This window comes from Gorilla gorilla, chromosome 11, assembly GCF_029281585.2.
Source record: "Gorilla gorilla gorilla isolate KB3781 chromosome 11, NHGRI_mGorGor1-v2.1_pri, whole genome shotgun sequence".
In the NCBI taxonomy this organism is placed as follows: domain Eukaryota; kingdom Metazoa; phylum Chordata; class Mammalia; order Primates; family Hominidae; genus Gorilla; species Gorilla gorilla.
The window spans coordinates 58960880-58983267 of NC_073235.2; the positions used below are offsets into that span (position 1 = coordinate 58960880).

The 22388-nt window shown below is 37.5% G+C and overlaps 1 protein-coding gene across 1 annotated transcript in view; it reads left to right on the top strand.

Moving 5' to 3' along the window:
* The window catches only part of GPD2 (glycerol-3-phosphate dehydrogenase 2), a 109541-nt gene that overhangs the window by 5109 nt on the left and 82044 nt on the right, over positions 1–22388 (top strand). The window contains exon 2 of the mRNA XM_019022684.4: positions 14841–15012. Coding sequence (XP_018878229.1) covers positions 14841–15012 — 172 coding nt within the window. The remainder of the gene's footprint in view (positions 1–14840; positions 15013–22388) is intronic.

Consider the following 22388-nt stretch of genomic DNA (forward strand, 5'->3'; position numbering starts at 1 on the left):
AGAATGATATTTCTGTGCATGTATACAACATGTAACGATCAAATCAGTGTAATTAGCATATCCATTACCTCAAACATTGGTCATTTCTTTGTGTTGTGAACATTAAAAATCCTCTCTTCTAGCTTTTTGAAAATATACACTAAATTATTGTTAACCATATTCAGCATATAGTGTTACAGAGCCCTAGAACTTATTCCATCTAGCTGTAACTTTGTGTGTATTAACCAACCTCTCCCTGTCTTCCCCCTTCCCTCCCCTTTCCAGCTTTTAATACCAACAGTTCTACTCTCTATTTCTATGAGCTCAATTTATTTTAGCTCCTAGATATGAGTCAGAACATGAAGTATTTATCTTTCTGTGCCTGACTTATTTCACTTAACATAATGTCCTCCAGGCTCATCTGTGTTGTTGCAAATGACAGGATTTCATTCTTTTTCTTTTTTTTTTTTTAAATAGAGATGGGGTCTTGCCATGTTGCTCAGGCTGGTCTTGAACTCCTGAGCTCAAGTTCACCCACCTCGGCCTCCCAAAGTGCTGGGGATCACAGACGTGAGTCATTGTGCCCGGCCTATTTCATTCTTTTTAATAACTGAATAGTATTCCATCATGTATACATATACCACATTTTCTTTATCCAGTCATCTGTTGATGGACATTTAGGTTGATTCCATATCTTGGCTATTGTGAACAGCTAGTTCTGTATCTTTATAGCTGAGTGACTATAGGTGATTTTCTTAAATTCTCTCAGCCTCATTTTCTCCCTTCTATAAAATAGGGATAACAGTGGTACTTCCTGCACAGGTTTATTAAAAAGCAGTGAAGCCTGGGAGAGTTCCTGGAACATAGGAAGCTTTCAAAAAGTGTTACCTCTTATGAGATTCCCAAGGGATATGAATATAAAGTGCGGTTGTAGTCAGCAAGCAAGTTGCTCTTGTCACTAGAGACCTTGCATTCACGGATACTTTGTTAAAACTTTTGGGATTAGTAGCAAATGGTATATATCCTTCATTTTAGGTTATAGAAGAATGGCTCAAAGACAGGTGTACCAACACTCTTCTGTTTTCCTTTCTCCTTGCTTCCGTATCTGAGGATGAGCAAGAATATCAACACCAATTGTTGACTTAACCTCTCTAACTGTTATAATAAGTTCCTTGAATTTCCCACTGTTTCTTTCTTTTTTTCTATGTAGGCTTATATGAATTATGGCATACTTGATTTATATAACTGATATGTTGCTAAAAAGTTACAAGAATATAGTTCCTTTGATAAATTAATATCAGTGCCATTTATTGGAATTCTGTGGCGAAACATTCTTTAAAAACAGGCAATATTAGGGAAAAAAGCTCTAACTTTTTTTGGGGGGGATAAATCTGAATTTTCATATATCATTGTAGCTTGAAATGGAATGCAATTAAACTAATTTCTTCTTTCCCAAAGTCAGTGATGTTCGAGCATGTTGATATTATAATAGGTGTTGATGACAGGATCTTCATGATTTGCAAAATAGCCTCTCACTTTGTAAGAGACATCAATTCTCTATGCTTGTGAGTGGCTTAGGAAATACTACAGTTCACTCTGTTATATGTGTTAATTAAGGGAATATGAAAAAAAAAACCCTGATAACAGTGATGTGTTAGGTGAGTTGAAATACAGGTAAGCCTATACTACCTTTGTTAGTGTCAGCAAAACCCAGGAGGAAAAATATTTATGCTAATGAGAGGCAAAGTGATGCATGGATGATTAAAATCAGCAGGAATTTTGAGAACATTGTTTTAACTTGTAATTGCAATGTCTCCCTCTCCATACCTTATTTGTAAGAGCTCTAACGAAGTAGTGCTTTTTGATTAGTAGTACCAATGACTCAAAAGTTTTAAAGGCAGTAGCAAAAGATAAGATTGGACAAGAAGCGAAAAACAAAAAAAACAAAAAACAAAAATAACAAAAAAGAATGATCAACTCTAGTCAAAATAAGATCTACTTTAGGATTTATTCGAATAGACCCCAAATAAAGCAACATTTAGCTTCCTGATTATGTCTGTTATGTGAATGTGGCTGGGTTTTGGTGAACCTGTTGTAGCGTGTGTAGGTTATAAAAAATTTCAGAATTCCAATTTCTTCATAAAGTAAAGATAATGTAACTTTACTCACAGGCTTTTTTCTCTGCCAAGCACTAAGTCAATACATACAAATCAGTGATCACAGTACCTGGCACATAGCAGGTCTTCAGTATCTGCTTTACTTCTTTCCCTTCCCCTGAGGTAGGATATGAACATTTGAAGTAGACCTAGCCTTGTCAGGCATAATAAGAAAGATATAACATCAGAGTTTAAAAAAAATAGCTGAACTTTTGGTTGGCACACTTTTGCTTATATTGATGACTAAACAGATAAACTGGTAGAGGGTAGAGAAACTTGAAGTTCAAATGAGTATTTGTTGAAGAGAAATCAAAATCATAAGCATAGTATCTAAGATATGATGTCAGTTGGGAAACAATTTAATCTTGTGGCATCTGCAGGAAAAAAAGAAAATAAAGAAACAATTTAAATTACAAACATTCCACCTTAGCATTGCTTTTCAGCAGTTTCTTTGTTTGAATATAACAATGTGTTTATCTTTTGAACACCCTTAACATTTTCGATCATTTAACCTCAATTAGAAACATTCTTCAGGTTCTTGAACTAAGGAGGATCTGTGGGCTTGAAATCAGTGTAACTCTTCCTGAACATTGATGTAGCTGTAGCTGAAACTATCACATGATACATTTGCTTGCTTGCTTTTTTTTTTTTTTTTTTACCAGATTGCTTTTAACTTTGTAAGTCAATTCAGGCTACTAGACTTTCTTGTTCTCCCAAAGTAAACAATATTCTATCTGCAGAGGCATTTTGCACAGGTTTGTAAGCAATCTTTCCACTCCCCTCCCCGACTTTTTTTTTGAGACAGTGTCTCACTGTGTCACCCAGGCTGGAGTGCAGTGGCGGGATCTCGGCTCACTGCAACCTCTGCCTCCCGGGTTCAAGCAATTCTTCTTGCCTCAGCCCCCCAACTAGCTGGGATTACAGTTGCCCGCCACCACGGCCGGCTAATTTTTGTATTTTTTAGTAGAGATGGGGTTTCGCCATGTTGGCCAGGCTGGTCTTGAACGCCTGACCTAGGGTGATCCGCCCGCCTCGGCCTCCCAAAGAGCCGGGATTACAGGCGTGAGCCCAGTCCCAATCTTTCTCTTTAAAAAAACCTTAGGAAATGCTATAAAAACGAATGTTCCTAAATAGTCTTTGTTTTTTTTCCTGTACCTGTTGATGGCAGAATAATGTTGCTTTTTAAAAATTCTTTCCTTGATGGCCAGTTGAGGTGGCTCATGCCTGTAATCCCAGCACTTTGGGAGGCTGAGGCAGGCGGATCACCTGAAGTCAGAAGTTCGAGACCAGCTTGGCCAACATGGCAAAGCCCCATCTCTACTAAAAATACAAAAATTAGCCGGGCATGGTGGTGGACGCCTATAATCCCAGCTACTCAGGAGGCTGAGACAGGAGAATTGCTTGAACCTCGGAGGTGGAGGTTGTAGTGAGCCGAGATCGCACCACTGCACTCCAGCCTGGGCAACACAGTGAGACTGCATCTCAAAACAAACAAATAAACAAACAAAAACAAAACCCAATTCTTTCCTTGAGCATAACTGAAACTCTGTACCCCTTGTTCAACATCCGCTCGCCCACCCTCTGCTTACCACTATTTTACTCTCTGCTTCTATGAGTTCGACTATTTTAACTCTCATGTATAAGTGAGATCATACAGTATTTGTCTTTCAGTGTCTGGCTTATTTCACTTAGCATAATGTCCTCCAGGGCTATCCATGTTGTCAGCAATGTCAGGACTTCCTTCTTCTTCTTTAAGGCTGAATAATATACCATTTTATGTATATAGTACATTTCTTTATTCATCCATCTGTTTAGGTTGTTTCCATATCTTGGCTGTTGTGAATACATTCTGCATAGGATATCTAACACTGTAGTTCCCACCTAAATGTTAAAATCAACTAAAATGGCCATTTCTGATGGTGGAAGAAGGAACTCATGGTTGAGTCATAAGCTACCTGTTTTGCTTAAAGAGCCATCAGCGTTATGTCAAATGTGAAGGTAGAAATGTCTCTGCACCATGGCTTTCTAGGGCTTGCATTTGATGATTTGTCCTTCTGAGATGTTGTCTGTATGGATTTATTTCCTAATTTTTATTTTTGTAAATGATGATGCCTCATCCATTCATAGTCCATTCTCTATTGTGTATGGACTGTATGCAATGTAGGCAAGTTGTAAATCTTGGGTTGTAAAACTAAGCACATGTCAAACTTGTGTATTAATTGAAGTAAGCTAATTGGTATAATAACCAATCCTCAAAGCTCACTGGCTTATCATAATAGACGTTTATTTGTTGCTCACATTACAGTTCAGTGTGGATAGGTGGGGAACCTAATCCTGCAATTACCCAGGAACCTATGTCTCTTTATTCTAGTGGGTCTGCCATGCTATAGGGGTCTCACCCTACTGGATCATTTCTACTCCACTATATGGGAGTGTTCTCTGGAAGAAGAGAAAAAGTTTTGTTAAGCATTTAGCCATTACATATGTGTCTTGAATTTAGTTTCTAATCTGGTGGACAAATGAGCTATATTTCTTTCGATGAGAATTTTATTGTTAGGGTTATGCCAAAGACTGTATCATTCATTTGCCTCTCTTATTTAGAACCCTTTGCATGGATTCCTGGAAGAACTGTTTTTCTCTTAGAAATATAACTAAATTTGTGGGAATGTGTCTGATATCTAAAGCTTGATGAGGATTCTGAATAATCTGTATTTTAGATAAGGCCAGTTGAAACTATTCTTAACTACTCTATATGGTTAACTGTTTTTTCAGAGACATGTTTCATCAAAGCACTAAAATTATGCAGACAGAGCTGGAAATGTTCTCTGAAGAGCATCCTATCATCTTCCTTATAATTTTGGTTTTTATTTAACACTTAGCCCCCAAAGTGGGGCCATGGCAATATCTTTGAGTTATAACTCACATCAGGCCTTCGAGGAGTTTGTGATGCTATTTTGTTGCTGGCATACAAAATCAGTGAGGTTAACTGTACTTCTATAGGTCACTCAGTGAGTCAACGACTGAGCTATGATTAACGTTGACAGCTGGTGAGCTGCTAGGCTGTTGCTAACTGAGCAACATTGACATTCATTTTGATTTGACTTTGCATTTCATTTTCAACTATCTATTCATTTTAAGGCCTCTTTAAAAACTTTTTAGGGATGTTGTAGATGGAGGAAACTTTCTATAAATGCTTTGGGGAGAGTCCTTTAGCTTCCCTCTCCCCATTCCCCATCCTTCAGCTTAATAGTTAAGTTATGTTTATGCTAGGAAAGCATCTTGTAGGTAGTTTTAGAAATAGATGATTTAAATAGAAGTTAGGCGATTCCAATTTTGCTTTATTTGTTTTGTAATTTGTGATTTCAACAAAGAATTTCTGTAAACTAATTGTACGATAGTGAGTACCAACTAGAAAAATCATATTTATATTTGATGAAATAATTCACAGAGAAATGATGAGTATGCATTATAAATTTGGCCAAAATGTATTTTTGAACATAGGTTAAAGTGTAGCTGAAGGCCATCTAGATTATAAAGCTTGGAACTGGCTGGTTGGCTTAGTTGGGCATCATTTTATTCACCTGAGAGGGATGGGGAAAGAGTGAGCCCTCTTTCACTTCTGGATCTACTTCCAGATGCTTTAGGGAGATTATTAAGAAAAAGTGCTGGCTGGGTGCATTGGCTCATGCCTGTAATCCCAGCACTTTAGGATGCCAAGGCGGGCAGATCACCTGAGGTCAGGAGCTTGAGGCCAGCTTGACCAACATGGCAAAACCCCACCTCTACTAAAAATACAAAAATTAGCCAGGTGTGGTGGAGGAGGGGGGGCGCCTGTAATACCAGCTACTGGGGAGGCTAAGGCAGGAGAATCGCACAAACCCGGGAGGTGGAAGTTGTGCCTTGGAGCTAAGGTCGTGCCACTGCACTCCAGCCTGGGCAACACAGTGAGACTCTGTCTCAAATTAAAAAAAAAAAAAGTGCTATTTCATAGAATTCTGTGTGACAACTTAACTGCCCAATGTGGTTGGCTTTAGGTGAGGCAGATGCCCTAGGACTTCTGATCTCACTAACTGCCATCAACAGTTCTGCACTGCTGATGCCAGAAAGGCAGGCAGATCTAGAGGCCCAAGTGACCTATACATATAGGCAAAGATGACCTAGCAGAGCTGAGGACATGAGATTTGGAGTCAAACCTGGGATCAAATTTTGATTCTTTGAATTACTTGCTCAAGGGATAACTAAAGATTTCCTCACTGGTCAAAAGATTCCTCCTTTCTATGGAGAGTGTGAGTGACACCTAAGGAGCTAATGTTAGGGGTGTGAGCTGGCAGCTTCTAGGCAACTAATGGTTCTATTTCTTCTTCCTTCTCTATCTACCCCAACCTCAGGCTTACTCTCCAGGTCCTCTGACTTTCAGTGAGCCATCAGAGTTGAAAAGCAAGCATATATTCTGTTTTAAAAATATTTGAAAACCTATCTCCCAAATCTCAGCTCATACAGTCAATTATGTTGTTAACTTATTTGAAGTACATATATTCAGACAGAGCCAAGGGGTTTTCCTCAATTTTTAGCTATAAAAAGTTTGATAATTTAAGTGTTTGGATATTTTCTGATTGCTATTAAAAGAACTTCTGTGTGATTTCTCAAAGGAATCACAGTCACTTAAAATCTGGACAGTACCTTCAAGGTGAACTAGACCTTCATTCTCAGCTACCCCAGAAGGATGGGCTCCTTTTTTTTGTGTGTGTGTGGACCCCAGTGGAGATGACAGTGTAACCATTGGCAACTCTATCTACAGAGTGATCATGAATCCCTCACCGAATATGTTTACACTGAGAAATGTTGCTTACTCTCATGTAAGTGCAAGAAAAAAAATGTCAGTTTTTAGAATCACAAAGTGATTCAGGAAGTGAATAAAGGCCATTAAAACATCTTAAGATTCACTGTGAGGAGATGCTTGTTGGATTTTCCTTTTAGGAATATATAAATATGGTTAGTCTTTTTTAGTGACAAAAAGCAGGAAGCAGTTTCCCTTAAATCTTACGATTCCATCGATCGACTCATATATTATGGGAGAGAGTGACGGTTGCAGTCTGAGGTGATTTGCATGAGACCCTACTTTATACTTCAGTTATTACTGTACATGATTACAGGACAGCCTGGTTGTTAATTGCCTGTGGTCTTTAAATATGCACTTCTTTCAGAAATAGACACTAATTATTAGATCTTGTTTTTGGTCTCACCCGAAGTTGTAAATGTCTAGGATTTTTTTTTTTTTAATTTGCAAGTCTAATGATATACAGACATAGTAAAACTGATCTCATTCTGAATCCTGTTCAGGGTGAACGTTCTCTGGGATGTAAACTATCAAAGATTGTGAACTTGGCTTTCAGTTCTTTGTAGGTGTTCATGTGAGTCTCTTGACAAAACCTGTATGTTTGCTATCAGAATGCTGAAGGAATTTTATCTTTCTAAAATATAGATGAAAATTGGTAAACAAGTTGAAAAAAATCTACTTCTCCCATAATTAAATATAATAGAAATAACATCAAAGTATTATTACATATTAGATATTCTCCCAATTCCACCAAGATAAAAATTTTGTGTTTGTGTTTGAGAGCTGTGGTTGGAATTATGCTAGGCAAAAGGCAGTTTGTTTTGTGTGTTGGGCTCTCCTCTTTTCTGGCTTCAATGGCTGAATTAGGGAATTGATCCTGAATTTGATAGAGCTGGAGTTGTTCCTGTCTTTAAGCCAAGGTTGGTGAACTCGTGTCTACAGGGGATAGAGTGATGAGGTACAAGTGTGAAGCCAGTGAGCAGGAATCCTGGACTAACAAGAGTGCACAAGCCTTGCCTAAGGATGGCAGCTGCTACTTAGTTTTAGCAGATTTATCTCAGATAGAAATTCTGATTTAGATGTGAAATATAGCAATTTAAAAATATTGGATGTATGATTTGGTTTTTAAGAAAGTAGTGTGCTAAGCAGAGAAAACATTCTAGTGCGACTTCTAGTTTTAACACATGCTCTTCCCACTTCCTTTCCTGGTTTTTGTCACCCAGCTAATGCCGATTACTTTTTCTCTACTTGATTTAGCTACATGTTCCAAGAAGCCTTCTTGGGTCTGTATAAGATGTGCCTCCTGTGGCTCTTGTAGCCTCTTTTCTATGCCTATATCCACTTTTAAACAATGTTATAATTGCTTCTTTATCTTTTTGTTTTGTTCCCTGGGCTATAGAATCCTTGAAGGCCTCCACAAAATACTGATTGGATGAATAAGTTTGATGAATAAATGATGGTGGGCCCAGGGTTTCCTCAGGACATAGAGTTTTTTCCTTCCTTCTTCCTTCCTTCCTTCCTTCCTTCCTCCCTCCCTCCCTCCCTCCCTCCCTTCCCTCCCTTCCCTCCCTCCCTTCCCTCCTCTCCCCTCCCCTCCCCTTCCTTCCTCCCCTCCCCTTCCCTCCTTCCTCCCCTCCCCTACCCTCTTTCCTGTTTCCTCGCCTCCCCTCCCTTCCTCTTCCCTCCCTTCCTTCCTTCCCTCCCCTCCCCTCCCCTCCCCTCCCCTCCTTCCTTCACTACCCTCCTTCCTTCTCTCCCCTCCCCTCCTTTCTTCCCTCCCACTACCCCTTCTCCCTGACACAGGGTTTTGGTCTCCCAGTTAATATAGGGCCTATGGCCATTCCAAGGCTTCTCCTAGAACCTCCAGATCAATCCTTCAATAAAATCTGTATCCCAAATTCCTGTGTAATCAAACTGCCTTAGAAAGGAGGGTGAACAAAGGGAGGGCAGCTCTAGGAAGATCTGGAACCCAAAGCCCTCTTGTCTTAAAGTGTGTTGTTACCTGTTTTATTCTTGCTGCTTTTCTCCTTTTTATTTCCCCTCAATCAACATATTCTAGGAAAGGTAGAGTGCAGATGTGTTTTTGTGACTCAAAACCATATGAAGCCAAAATGAGTCTTTTTCCTGTCATAATTATAAGTAGGGCCTTAGGCTGTGTTTACTGCCTCTAAAATAAACGTGGTACTTAGCTTCTCAGTTGCAACACTTCCCAGCTTTTATGAAAAAAAAAAAAACAAAAATAAAATGTTATTTTAAAAAGTAGTGTCAGAAAGTAAATAAATTACCCTTAATAGTGCTGTATATTTTAAAAAAATATTTTGGAGGGACTGTTCAGTAAAACCTCCAAAACAAAACTACACCAAACAAACTACTTTCTAGATTTGGCAGCTGGTCATATCTCACTCTATTATAACTATTTAGTCTACTTTTTAAATTTTTTTCTCAAATTATGTGTGGTGTCAGAGTGGTATAGTGTAGTGTAACACCTAGTCTCTGTTGCCAGGCTAAGTTCAGTTTTCAGCTCTACCATGAACCCGCTGTGTACTTAGGGACCAATTGCTTAACTTCTGTATGTCTCAGATAGTTCTGTAAAATGAAGATCTTAGTAGTACCTAACTCATATAGTTATTGTGAGGATTAAATGAGTAGAAAAAAAGCAAAACCCTTAATGTCTGGCACATAAATGCTCTTTACATAATTCACTTATTTTTTTTTAAGTCAAGTGTATTGAGGTATAATTTGTAGTATAAAGTGCAGTAAAATTTACCCTTTATAATTTACAATTATTTGAGTTTTGATAAGTTTATAAAATTTACCCTTTATAATTTACAATTCTATGAGTTTTGTTACAGTTATGTAATGAGCACTGTGATCAAGCTGTAGAACATTCCTATCAGCCTCACCATTCTTTCATGCCCTTTGTAGTCAGTCCTTGTACCCCCATTCCCAGACCCTGGCAACCACTGATCTGTTTTCAGATTCTGTGCTTTGCTTGTACAGAACATGATATAAACAGAAGCACTGGAATCATGTAGTATGTAGACTTCTGAATCTGGCTTCTTTTGCTTAGTACAGGGATTAGTAGACTTTTCTGTAAAGAGGCAGAGAGTAAATGTTTAAGGCTTGCAGTCCATATAGTCTCTGATGCAACTATTCAGCTCTGCTATTATAGTCATGGACAACACATAAATGATTGGATGTGGCTATCTTCCAGTGAAACTTTGTTTACAACAACAGGGAGCAGCCAGATTTGGGCTGAAGACCATAATTTGCTGACCCCTGATTTAGCATATTGCATTTGAGGTTCATTCGTGTTGCTGTGTGTAGCAGTAGCTTGTTCTCTTTTATTTCCATTTATTATTCCATTGCATACACAGTTTGTTTAGTCATTTACCAGGTAAAGGATGTTTTAGTTTTTTTTCCAGTTGAGGACGATTATGAATAAAGCCATTGTAAATTTTTGCCTACAGGCTTCTGTATGAACACAGATTTTCATTTCTTTTGGGTAACTATCCAGGAGAGGGATTGCTTGGTTGTGTAGTGTGTGTTTACCTTTATAAGACACTCCTGGCCAGGCACGGTGGCTCACACCTGTAATCCCAGCACTTTGGGAGCCTGAGGCTGGTGGATCACGAGGGCAGGAGTTCAAGACCAGCCTGGCCAAGATAGTGAAACCTGTCGCTACTAAAACTATAAAAATTAGCCAGGCGTGGTGGCAGGCACCTGTAATCCCAGCTACTCAGGAGGCTGAGGCAGGAGAATCGCTTGAACCCAGGTGGCAGAGGTTAGAGTGAGCCGAGATTGTGCCATTGCACTCCAGCCTGAGTGACAGAGTGAGACTCCATCTAAAAAAAAAAAAAAAAAAAAAGACACTCCCAAACTGTTTTCCAAAATAGCTGTATAATTTTGCATTTCTATAAGCAGTGTAAGAGAGTTTCAATTGTGTTGCATCCTCACCAGCACTTGGTATTGCCCTCCCTACCTTTTTTTTTTTTTTTTTTTTTTTTTTTTTGAGACAGAATATCCTCTGTCACCTAGGCTGGAGTGCAGTGGTGTGATCTCGGCTCACTGCAGTCTCCTTCTCCTGGATTCAAGAGATTCTCCTATCTCAGCCTCCTGAGTAGCTGGAACTATAGGCGTGTGCCACCATGCCCGGCTAATTTTTGTATTTTTAGTAGAGATGGGTTTTGCCACATTGGCCAGGCTGATCTTGAACTCCTGACCTCAGGTGATCCTCCTGCTTTGGCCTCCCAAAGTGCTGGGAGTGAGCCACTGCACCTGGCCTTTTTTTTTCTTCTTTTTTTTAAATTTTAGCCATTGTAAAAGACCATGAAGATTCTTGGAAACCTGAGTAAAGCTATATTCAGTTGGAAGCTCTTGAAGGGTTTTATACATGGAAATGACATTATTTGGGTTTTAAATGATCACTCCAGTTGTAATATAGAAAATGATATGGAAGGAGGCTGGGTAAATGTGTGAAGGCCTTTGGGAGAATATCATGTTAGTATAGGGGAGAGGGAAGATACCTTGATTTGAGAGGTAGCAGTGGAGATGAAGTGACTAGATATGGAAATGTTTTAGAAGATGGAATTGATAAACTCAGTGATTGAGCAGATATAGGACTTAAGAGACGGGGAGCTCTCAAGGTTGTTTCCACATTTCTGGCACCAGCAACTACATTTATAATGACACCCTTACTGAGATGAGGAACATTGACAGAGAAAAAGGTTTGAGAAGATAAAGTAATTGGGTCAATTTTGAGATATATGTAAGACATCCAAATGGAGGTCTCAAGTAGGCAGTGTGAGATCTGGGTTCCTGAATGGTGGAACAAAATTAGAAATTATTGTGGTATAAAGGATATTTGATGATATGGGGTACATAAGATTCTCTCTCTCTCTCTTACTGTCTGTTGAGTTTAGTGATTTGAGGAGAGTGAATTGGATAGACCTAAGAGGAAATTTGGCGTTTAATTTTGGGCAGTAGAGTGACATACAAAGGAAGCTAAGAGAGAGTGGTTCAAAGAGGCTGGGGAGAGAGAGAGTTGTCCCCCAGATGCCCAGGTGAGTGAACAATCATTTGTGCATTTATTGGATTTGGTGGCATAGTTGGCATTTAGTCAGTTTTGTGGTTGTTGGTAGTAGTTGGATGTATGTGAAAATTCAAATTAGAGTGAGTGCGAGGAGTAAGGAGTGAGGCAGTAGAAAAAAAACAAGATTTACAGGTCTATCGGGAATTTTTAGGATAGTTGTTAGAGATATATGTAAGAGGTGTTTATTATCGTTGAGACTGAGATAGGTTAGAGCTTGGTGATGAGAAGGACAAGGGAGGGAGTGAATATAGGAGAAACTGTTGTTAATGGAATGAGATCCTCACACACCAGTGATGCCTTTCAGATCCAGCAAACTTGATGAAGGGAAAACTCAGTCAAGATTAATGTTCACAGTTAGAGTAGAATAGAGGACTTTTAGTATTACCAAGTTCTAATGAACTATATCATAATATGGTCTTTAAACTTATTTCTCAAGTATTTCTCGAAAACTTACCAAGCAGAAAATGTCAGCAATCTTTCTGATGTGTGAAAATGCTCTGGCGGTTTAGTCACTTGTCAGTCTCATGTCCAAGTCCTACCCATCTGTCCTGGCGCAATTGAAACCCTCAAATGAAAGACTCTCCCTCCCTCATCTGAATGGCCATAGCCTGGTGTTTTTTTCCCTCTAGGGTGGCATTTATTCTTTCTATGTACTTGTTATATATGTGTGTGTGTGTGTGTGTGTGTGTGTGTGTGTGTGTGTGTGTGTGTGTGTGTGTGTGTGTGCCTCATTAGATGGAAGGCAAAGACCATAATTGAAATATGTTATGTTCTCTGTAGTACCTACTGGTTACATTTATTTAGTTAACAAACTAAATGTATATAAAGGTAAAAAATAGGGACATGGTTATTAGCAGATAATTAAAAGAAGCTATATGAAAAATAAGATTTTTGTGGTTTGGTGTCAGAATTTGTAGCCTGATAATAAGTTTTTGTTTTTATGAAATTTAGTAAAACATGTTTTGAAAGTTCCTAATTATATGTGACTAAAAGATCAAATTATTTAACAGAGTGGTAACAGCAACAACTCTGGTGGTTACTTTGTCATTTACCAGTGACTTTCAGATTATTATTCCATTCAGACTGAGGATAATCCAAAGATACAAGGAGAAATCATAGGGGATTTTGTCACCATTTTACAAGTGAAGAAACCAGAGATAATGAGTCAACAGTTACATTGCTGGTAACCAGGTGCTAAATCCCAGGCTGGGATCTTCTGATCCTAATCTGGGTTTCTTTCAGTTTACCCAATGGCTTCTAGATTTACTTTCATAGAAATCCAATTGGCCTGATAATAATTAAATGCAACTGCAGGGGGTAAGTGGGTTTCCTTTATTTGAATGAATTTAAAAAATCACTTATTTTGGGTGATTAGGATAATCTCTTGGTAACACCTGAGATTACCTCCTCTTGCACATGCTTTGGCCTGTTGGCCTAGAGCTTCAAATGGGGCTCCTGCAGCAGAATGGGAAAAACACCACCATCATGGATTGCAATGATGCTGTGATTTGAAGAAAAGAAAATGGAAGTCACATATCTGTGGAATACTAATAGAGCAATGCTGGCCAGTACTGTTTGCTATAGTGAACAAACCTAGTATTAGCATTTTGGAAAAAAACCAGACACCATTTTCCTGGGTTTTTGACTCTGCCTTCTGGCAACTACTTATTTTTAAAGTCCAGGATCATTTTTTATTTAGGATGAAAAGCTACATTCTTTAAGAAACTAGAAATATGGAAGGCCATTATTTTTTAGGAGGACTATGTCAGGGCCTTTAATTATATTATTGTTGAAGTTTCATAAAAACTGTAATAATGGGCTGGGTGCAGTGGCTCATGCCTGTAATCTCAGCACTTTGGAAAGCCAAGGCAGATGGATTGCTTGATTGATTCTAGGAGTTCGAGACCACGCTGGGCAACATGGTGAAAAAATTTCTGCAAAAAATACGAAAATCAGCTAGGCTTGGTGGCGCACACCTGTAGTCCCAGCTACTCTGTAGGCTGAGGTGGCAGAATCACCTGCACCTGGGGAGGCTGAGGTTGCAGTAAGATGTGATAGTGCCACCGCACCCCAGGCTGGGCAACAGAATGAAGCCCCATATCAAAAAAATCCAACAAACTGTAATGGTATATTTATATTATTTTCAATATATAAAATCTATGGTTTTATATTAAAATATTTAGTATGGAAGTCTTTGACTAAATTTTTCTGAAAAATATAATTCTCATTAAACATAGCTCATTATTTAGTACCTTCTGTTAAATAAATTCTTTTTAATTGTACTGACTTTAACTTATGTAGTTTTGTCAGGAGAACTGAGGAATGAAGAATGTATACTTCTGAGAAAGTGTGGAAAGATATGAAGTCCTTTTTCCTCCTCCTTCACCACTTTAATATGTTATCTGAATGAATTGCTAGTACTGGGTAAAAAAATCTCCTTATGTTCCCTTATAAATTGCCTTAGATAAGGTATTTGGGAATTGCTATACAGTGTTGTGAATAATTGAACTTGGCTGTATATGAAGCAGTTGAGACATTGAATCTGAAACCAGGTGTCCTATGGCTAAATAGTTGTGATTCATGAAAAGAAATACACCAAGAAATGTAAGGATTGTTTTCCCCCAAGGCAGTTGGTCCTATAACTCTATGTGGACTGTGGATTCTCTTTAGCTCTTATATTCCTTATTTCTATTAGAAATTTCCTTTTAGTATCTTGTAAAATTTGTTAAATTGACATTCCAAATGGACAACTGAAAGTGATCTGCTTTTACATCAGATGAACCTGGCCTATGTTAAAGCAGCAGACTGCATTTCAGAACCAGTTAACAGGGAGCCTCCTTCCAGAGAAGCTCAGCTACTGACTTTGCAAAATACATCTGAATTTGATATCCTTGTTATTGGAGGAGGAGCAACAGGAAGTGGTTGTGCGCTAGATGCTGTCACCAGAGGTAAGTCTTTTTTTTATGTTAATTTTAAGTTCTGGGGTACATGTGCAGGATGTGCAGGTTTGTTACATAGGTAAGTGTGTGCCATGGTGGTTTGCTGCACCTATCAACCCATCACCTAGGTACAAGCTCAGCATGCATTAGCTATTTATCCTGATGCTCTCCCTCCCCCTGCCCCACCCCAAAGGCCCCAGTGTGTGTTGTTCCCCTCCATGTGTCCATGTGTTCCCATTGTTCAGCTCAGAGGTAAGTCTTGATGTGGATAACACTTCATCCTTTCTCCCAGTAAATACACAATATGCAGTCTATAGTAGTGAGGACACATTTCTCTCTTGTTTCCAGATTTTCCATCCTTAATGAAGCACCGTCACAGTTTTTGAAATATAGGCACTGCACAACTTTAAAATGAAATATAACTCATTTCACTTCAATGAATTTATTTAAAAAGAAAACTTTATATTTTATGAGTTTATATTTTATGAGTTTATTAATTTGTTCTGTTTTTTTTAAAGCACATATTTATATTTATATAAAATAAAAACATTTTTATATCACTTGAAATCACATATCAGTCAATGGTAGAAAAATTTATTAAACTGAAGTAATTTATTAAAATAATTATCTTTGTTCATGTATCTCTTAAAATCATCTCTTCCAGTGAAATATGGACTGCAGTTTGCGAAACTTTAGTTCATGCGAATAAATAATGGAAAATATCGCTAATCTATAGTTCTGTCTCAGTCATTCTGTCTATTAGTGGAAAGGCATGATGAAAATGGAAACGAGACATGTAATGAAAGAAATTTTAGTATAGAACACCAATGCTCTTGGATATGTTGTGTTTAATAAAATACTATGTTTGTTTTGCCTGTGGGTATTAGCGTGGAATTTGGAGTCAGGGAAATCTGGGTACTTATCCTGGCTTAACTTCTTTAACAGATGTGTATGTGTTGGGGGATGGGGGGCAAAGCACTTAATTTGTCTAAGGTTCCTTGTCTTTCAAATGAGGAAAAAAATACCTTCTCTGTATGATTGTTGTGAGAGTTACATGTTAATCATGAAGAGACTTAGAACGGTGCTTGTCACACAAACTAGCAGCTCAGTAAATTATAGATAGTATTATAGCTGCTATTACTAACATGAATGTAAAAGACTTTCAGAACCAATTGTCTTGGAGAAGGACTCCACTGTGGTATCCTCAGATGTCTCAAATTGGGTAGGATACTGCTGCAAGGAATTTTGACTGTGGATTATTTTGGTTGCTATATAAAGTTCAATATTTATTATATTTTAACACTGAATGGGAATGATTTATTAGATGGAATAATTCTTCTCAGATCAATTAAATTACTACTGCAGCCACTCTTGATTTAGTTACTTTATGTACCTGGCAGAATCTACTCTTATGGAAATGAAATGAATTTAATGAGGTCTACACACACACACACACAAAAGTACCCTAGATGACTGATTTCACAGGACCCACACTCAGGTTTTGGTCCATGCAGACCTCACAGCCTAAGTCATTTTTGTCAATGCTAAATAATGGCAAGTTCAAAATACAGGCACAGGAAGTCTACTCTGTTACAAAGTTGACCCCAATTTTCATAAAATTTTCTGTCTCCAACCATGAAATATAATTTGAGCCAGATTAACCTTGATGCACTAAGGCCTAAAGGAAGAACAGTTTGAGAATAGTTTTTGAGAATAGATAATTTGAATTCAGCTTTTTTCCCCTTGAAGGCCTGGGAAAGAAGGTGGAAAGAGGGGACACATTCCCAACATAATGGGAGGTCTTGTTTGGAACTACCCCTCCAAGAAATTAGAATTTACTAGGTGATAATTTTGTATATCAAAGAGGATCATTTCCCCAGTAGGATTCAGGAAAGTGTATTTCTTGGTATCTGCAGGCATTTTCATGCTATGCACTAAAATATATAGCCATTCTTTTTATTTTAGTTTTACAAATATATGCTGAGTGCCTGCTGTCTGCATGGTGATATGCAAGGTGCTACAATGAGCATACAAAGATGATTGATAGAGTTGGTACTGTTAGCGTGCCCACAGTTCTATAGTGCTTGTTTGCACGGACCACATTACATGATAGAGAGTATGTGAGCCTTTTAGAAGGCTCAGGGCCATTACGGACACTGAAACATGAGGGTAGTCATATCTACATAGAATGGTCAGGAGTGGGAAACTTTACTTATGCTATTTGGCATAGGTAACATTTTAATAGGCAAACATTGCTTGCTCAAAGTGTTCCAGTCTGAGAAAATGTGCAGGAGGAACAGCGTGGAATCAGTGTATGTGGGAGACAGCATGTGTTGTAATTTGGAGCATTGAGGCTATATATGAGAGAACACATGAGAGAAGAGTGGAAAGGCAGGGCTGGGTCTGGTATGCTAGGGGAAAGCCTTTGGGCTTTATTGAATAGATCACTTGGAGATACTGCCTTAGGTTTGGTGATGGGGAATGGATACACGATACTGAAGGAACAGTCATGAGCATAGGCTTTCAAGAGATGTGGAGAAAAAGAAAATAGAAAGGAGGTAACTTGATGGTGTGGTAGGATATAAAGAAGGGAGACAGTATGTTTCACGGATTTTTTTCCTTTTTTCTTTTTGTAAAGATAAGAGTAATCTGAATATTTCTGTAGACTCAAGGGAGAAAAGTCAGTGCTAGGGGAGAACCTTAATATGCAAGTATTAGGTTGTCATTACTTTTAAATGTCATGTACCAACCTAATAGTAGAAGGCAAACATAAGGAACAAGGTCTCGTGAAAATACAAGGAAAGAGATATCAGAGATGTATCTAGGTTTTAGCAGGAAGGTAAGAGACTTGTTTCTCAGGGATAGAAACAAAGGGTAAATTCTAAGACATAAAGAGTTTGTGTGAGTATGAAGAGCTACTCTTAAACAAATACGAGGTGAGATGTTCTACTTGTGGGTGGGAGTAAGGGATGTCATTGCAGAGAATGTGACAGGAAAATAGGGGTTTCTTTGCTGTTAGAAAATTTTAATTTATTATCCACATGAGACATTTATGTGTGTATGTATGTGTGTGTTTGTGTGTCCAGTATTAGTGAGAGTAGAGGTACAGAAAATAGAAAGTCACATAGAATCTGGAGTTGAGAACTGAGTGGATATCAATGATGAAAAGAAAAAATGAGACAAGATTCTATGAAAGCAGAGGAAATTGTTGAAATGTAGGTCTGGAGCTGATAAGGGGTCATGAAGTTACAAAGCCAGGCTTCCCTGGAAGAGTTAAAGGTCAGATTGCAAGACTTCAAGTGCAGTAATAATAAGGCAATCACTAAGTGACTTTTATTCTTTTTCGCCTTCTGAAAAGTCTTACTATGTTTGCCTTTGTGCACTTTGTGTATTTATAGTTTTTAAAAAAATAGACAAGATTGTATTTCTTTTTTGCAGTGTATTTCTTTCAAATAGTAGTGTCTTTATATCAATCTTTACATTTATATAGTATTCATGATTTTTAATGGCAAAATTCCATTTTATTTATTTTCATTTAATAACTTTATGGAAAAACTCATTGCAATGATGTTCTTATTAATTGTTCTTTAGGTTGTTTTGGGGTGTTTTTTTTTTTTTCTATTTAAAACAATGTTATTTGTCAATCAAGTTCTGAACCAGCTCTGAGAATAGTAAGACTAGTAAGATGTGGCCTTGATTTCAAGGAACAACTTAGCAGTTTATTACTATTTATTGAACAAATAAACTTTTTCTTCTGGCAGTGAAGGGCATTCTGTAGTGATCAAGGTATTAGCTAGTATATTAGCAGATGATTGTGGGTGATGATAGTTGTGGTGGTGATGATAAGGATGACGATTTTGAATAGTTAAAAGAGTTTCCAGAGCCTGAAAGTTGATCAGGTTTTTAATTTTTACAGTTAACGGTAGCTAAGAAAATGATGTATTTTTAATATATCTTGACATATTAATTGTGGTCTTAAAATAATTGCCTGTCTTATTTTATAGATGTGGAATTATGATTTATAAAAAGGATGGGCAAACTTTAGCTTGTATTTCTCTTATTATGCTGGTAGCCCTCTGGGAGTAGCGTTTATAATTAAAATTTATAAAGAGATGGCTGAAGGTAATCTATATTTATCCTTTTACTACAATTCCTGATCTTATCAGTGGCCCTCTGAAGTGTGAAATAATCATGGGCATTTGGTTAATGAATTGTGCATTGTTGCTGTTCATTCATGGAATTTGCTCTTTTATCATATTTGATGCTTCACTTAACAACAAATTTTGCTTTCTCTGCATTTGATATGTTTTTACCAAATTATTCCTGATTGTATCCATTAATCTTTAGTCACATTTGACAAAAATAAATTACTGTGATCTTTTAAAGTTACCAGTAATAATTAGATTTTTCAGGACATTAAAGTTTTGGGGGGAACCACTAGATGTTAAAGGACTTATACAAAAATGTTTGCATGAGCTTTTTGATAAAATACTGTGCCCAAATGCAGTTTTAGTAATGGATAAACAAAGACTATAGAGGAAAGACAAAAAGTCATGGAGTCTTCATAATGAACATTTATTTGCATTCTTTTCATCTGCATTTTCTTGGGAATCAATTTTCATTTGTTTCATTTGGGAATATTATAAACACAATATGCAGACTTCTCCTCACGTTCTCCTGCAGGTCTCTAGGATCAATAAAAATTGCTTCACTCTTTAACACCTCTGTGTCCCGTTCTAGGACAGAAGCATGTCCCAAAAGCCCAGTTGTGGGCACTTTGCTCCCAAAGGAAGCTGGAAAAGGAGAATCTGATAAATATATTCACTCCCACAGGTTCTTCAAGGTGTTCTCTTTAGCTTTTTATGTTCTTTTATGTAACTTTACCTGTATGTATCTGGGATTATCTAGTACATTTTTGGTTTAAAATCTGATGTATTTGCATTCTTGGTGGGCCTGTATAAAATAAAATAAAATAAGATCTGATGTATAAAATTTAACCTTTATATCTTCAGTTCAAATTCCAGAGAAGACTGCCTCTTTCTGGAGGAAAATATTAATTGTAGTTCTCTTGTTTACAAATGGAGACTTTTATAAATGGTATTTGGCTAGCAATTCTTGAATTCCCACTATAATTCCTAAGGCAGTATAGCGCAGTGATTAAGGACACATATTATGGAATTAGAATGAACTTGGGTCATGTCTTGGCTTCATTGCTTACTACCTCTGTGACCTTCGACAAGTGGCTTAACCTTACAGAGAGCCTTAAGTTTCTCAGGCATAAATGGAGGATAATAATAATATTCTTCTCTATAAATAAACATTTGGGAAAGGAAGGAGGTGTGTGCATTGCAGGATAAATGCAGAAAAGGGAGAGCTTTGGAGATAGTGCATTCTGAGAATTATGGTCTCCACCCATCCACCATGAAGGTAGGAGAAAATTCTACTTCAGAAGGTAGAATTGCAGTAAGTGAAAGTTTGCTCTTTGCTGGACACAGCTAATTAGACTAGATTGCAAATTTCTCTTAAAATTAATCTGGAAATTTAACATAATTTTAATTAATGTAGTGCTTTCCTTTGGCCAGGGTCTGGGGAATCGACTTAAGAAATTGTAAAACTTTAAGAAGAGAACTACGCCTGTGAGATTTACTAGACTGATTTTGAAAAAGACTACTGATAAGGGAAGTAGAGACCTATCAGATACTAAAGTGTATTCTAAAACTACTGTAATTAAAATAATCTGGTAAAGGAATAGAGAATCAGTCATGGAGTCTATAAATTAGTCTATCAGTCTTTAAATACATGAAGTTTAGAATATGGTAAAGGCAGCATTTCAAAACTGTTATTATTAGTTACTTAATAAATGATGTTGGGGTATCCACTCCCCCCAATTTATATATATGCATGTGTGTGTGTGTGTGTGTGTGTGTGTGTGTGTGTGTGTGTGTCTGTGTATGTATGCATGCATATATATTCTGTTTTATCATACTCCATGTGAATCAAGGATGTAACATTAAAACATCATAAACTATTAGAAGCAGGTATATGTAAATTTTTTTTTAAAAAATGGGGTAGGAAAGGTGTTTTTAAGTATGACAGCAAAAAGCCATAAAGGAAAAGCCTGCTTTTGATTTTATAAAAATTAAAATGTATCCATGGCAAAAGATGTAAAAGCAAAAAGGTGAAATTTGGGAAATATTTACAAAATAGCAAACAGACAGGGTTTATCTCAGGTTTTTTTTTTCAAGTTTTGTTTTGTTTTGTTTTTGGAGACAGAGTCTCACTCTGTTACCCAGGCTGGAGTGCAGTGGCTCCATCATAGCTCACTGCAGACTCAACCTCCTGGGTTCAAGAGACCCTACCACCTCAGCCTCCTGAGTAGCTGGATCTAAAAGTGTGTGCCACCAGGCCTGATGAGTTTTTAAATTTTTTGTAGAGATGAGGTCTTGCTACATTGCCAGGCTGGTCTAGAACTCCTGAGATCAAGTGGTTCTCCCACCTTGGCCTCCCAAAGTGTTGGGATTACAGGCATGAGCCTCTGTGCCTGGCCATTCTACACTTTTCTAAATCCTTTTCTTATGTTATATCTGTGATAAATAGTATATAGCTATATTATATTTATTTGTTTTATTTCTTTTTACGCTTAATAGACTATGTCTTTTAATCCGTAAATGGAATCCATTTACATTTTTTTGATTCTATGTGCATTTGCTTTGTATTTTTTTAATCTTTCATGCTTTTTATTTTGCTTCTTTTCCCCCTTTTCTGCCCTTATTAGATCAGTTTTGTTTCATGCTTTTTTTCCATACCCTCAACTCTGTAAGTATAGTAATGACCATGAGAGACTTTTCTTGGAACCAAAAGACTCCTGCCCTTGTTGATTTTGGGGACCTTGCAGACTAGCTGCTGAGACAAGTGGTGCCTTGGCTGTGGTGCTGGTGCCAAGGCTGTGTCTGTCTTTCTGCTTCCTGGGCCCAGAGAGTGGTCAAGAGAAGCTTGTCAACCTCCTTGCACAAGAGGCAGAGTCTTTCTTCAGTCCCAGCAATCAAATGCTCCTCTGGCTTTTTTTACCTTTCCTTGTAATGGATATTTATATTCCTCGTACCCTTTTGGAACTGAGATCTTGATTGCCTTTGCCCATTTTTAGACCTTGAACCTAGCAAGAGAGAAGCTTTTGGTATAAACATTCTGCTCTGAGTTTCTGTTACATTTCAAGTCCATTGAGTTTTAATCTTATTTTTGAGTCAATTATGTCCTTTAAAATATATGCATATATAATTTTCTGTGTTTTTAAGAAGAAGAAGAGTTCAAAGCTGAGCTTACAATGTCATACTGGTCAGAATTTTATTTATAACAATATTTATAATGGCAAAAAATTGGAGTCTGGC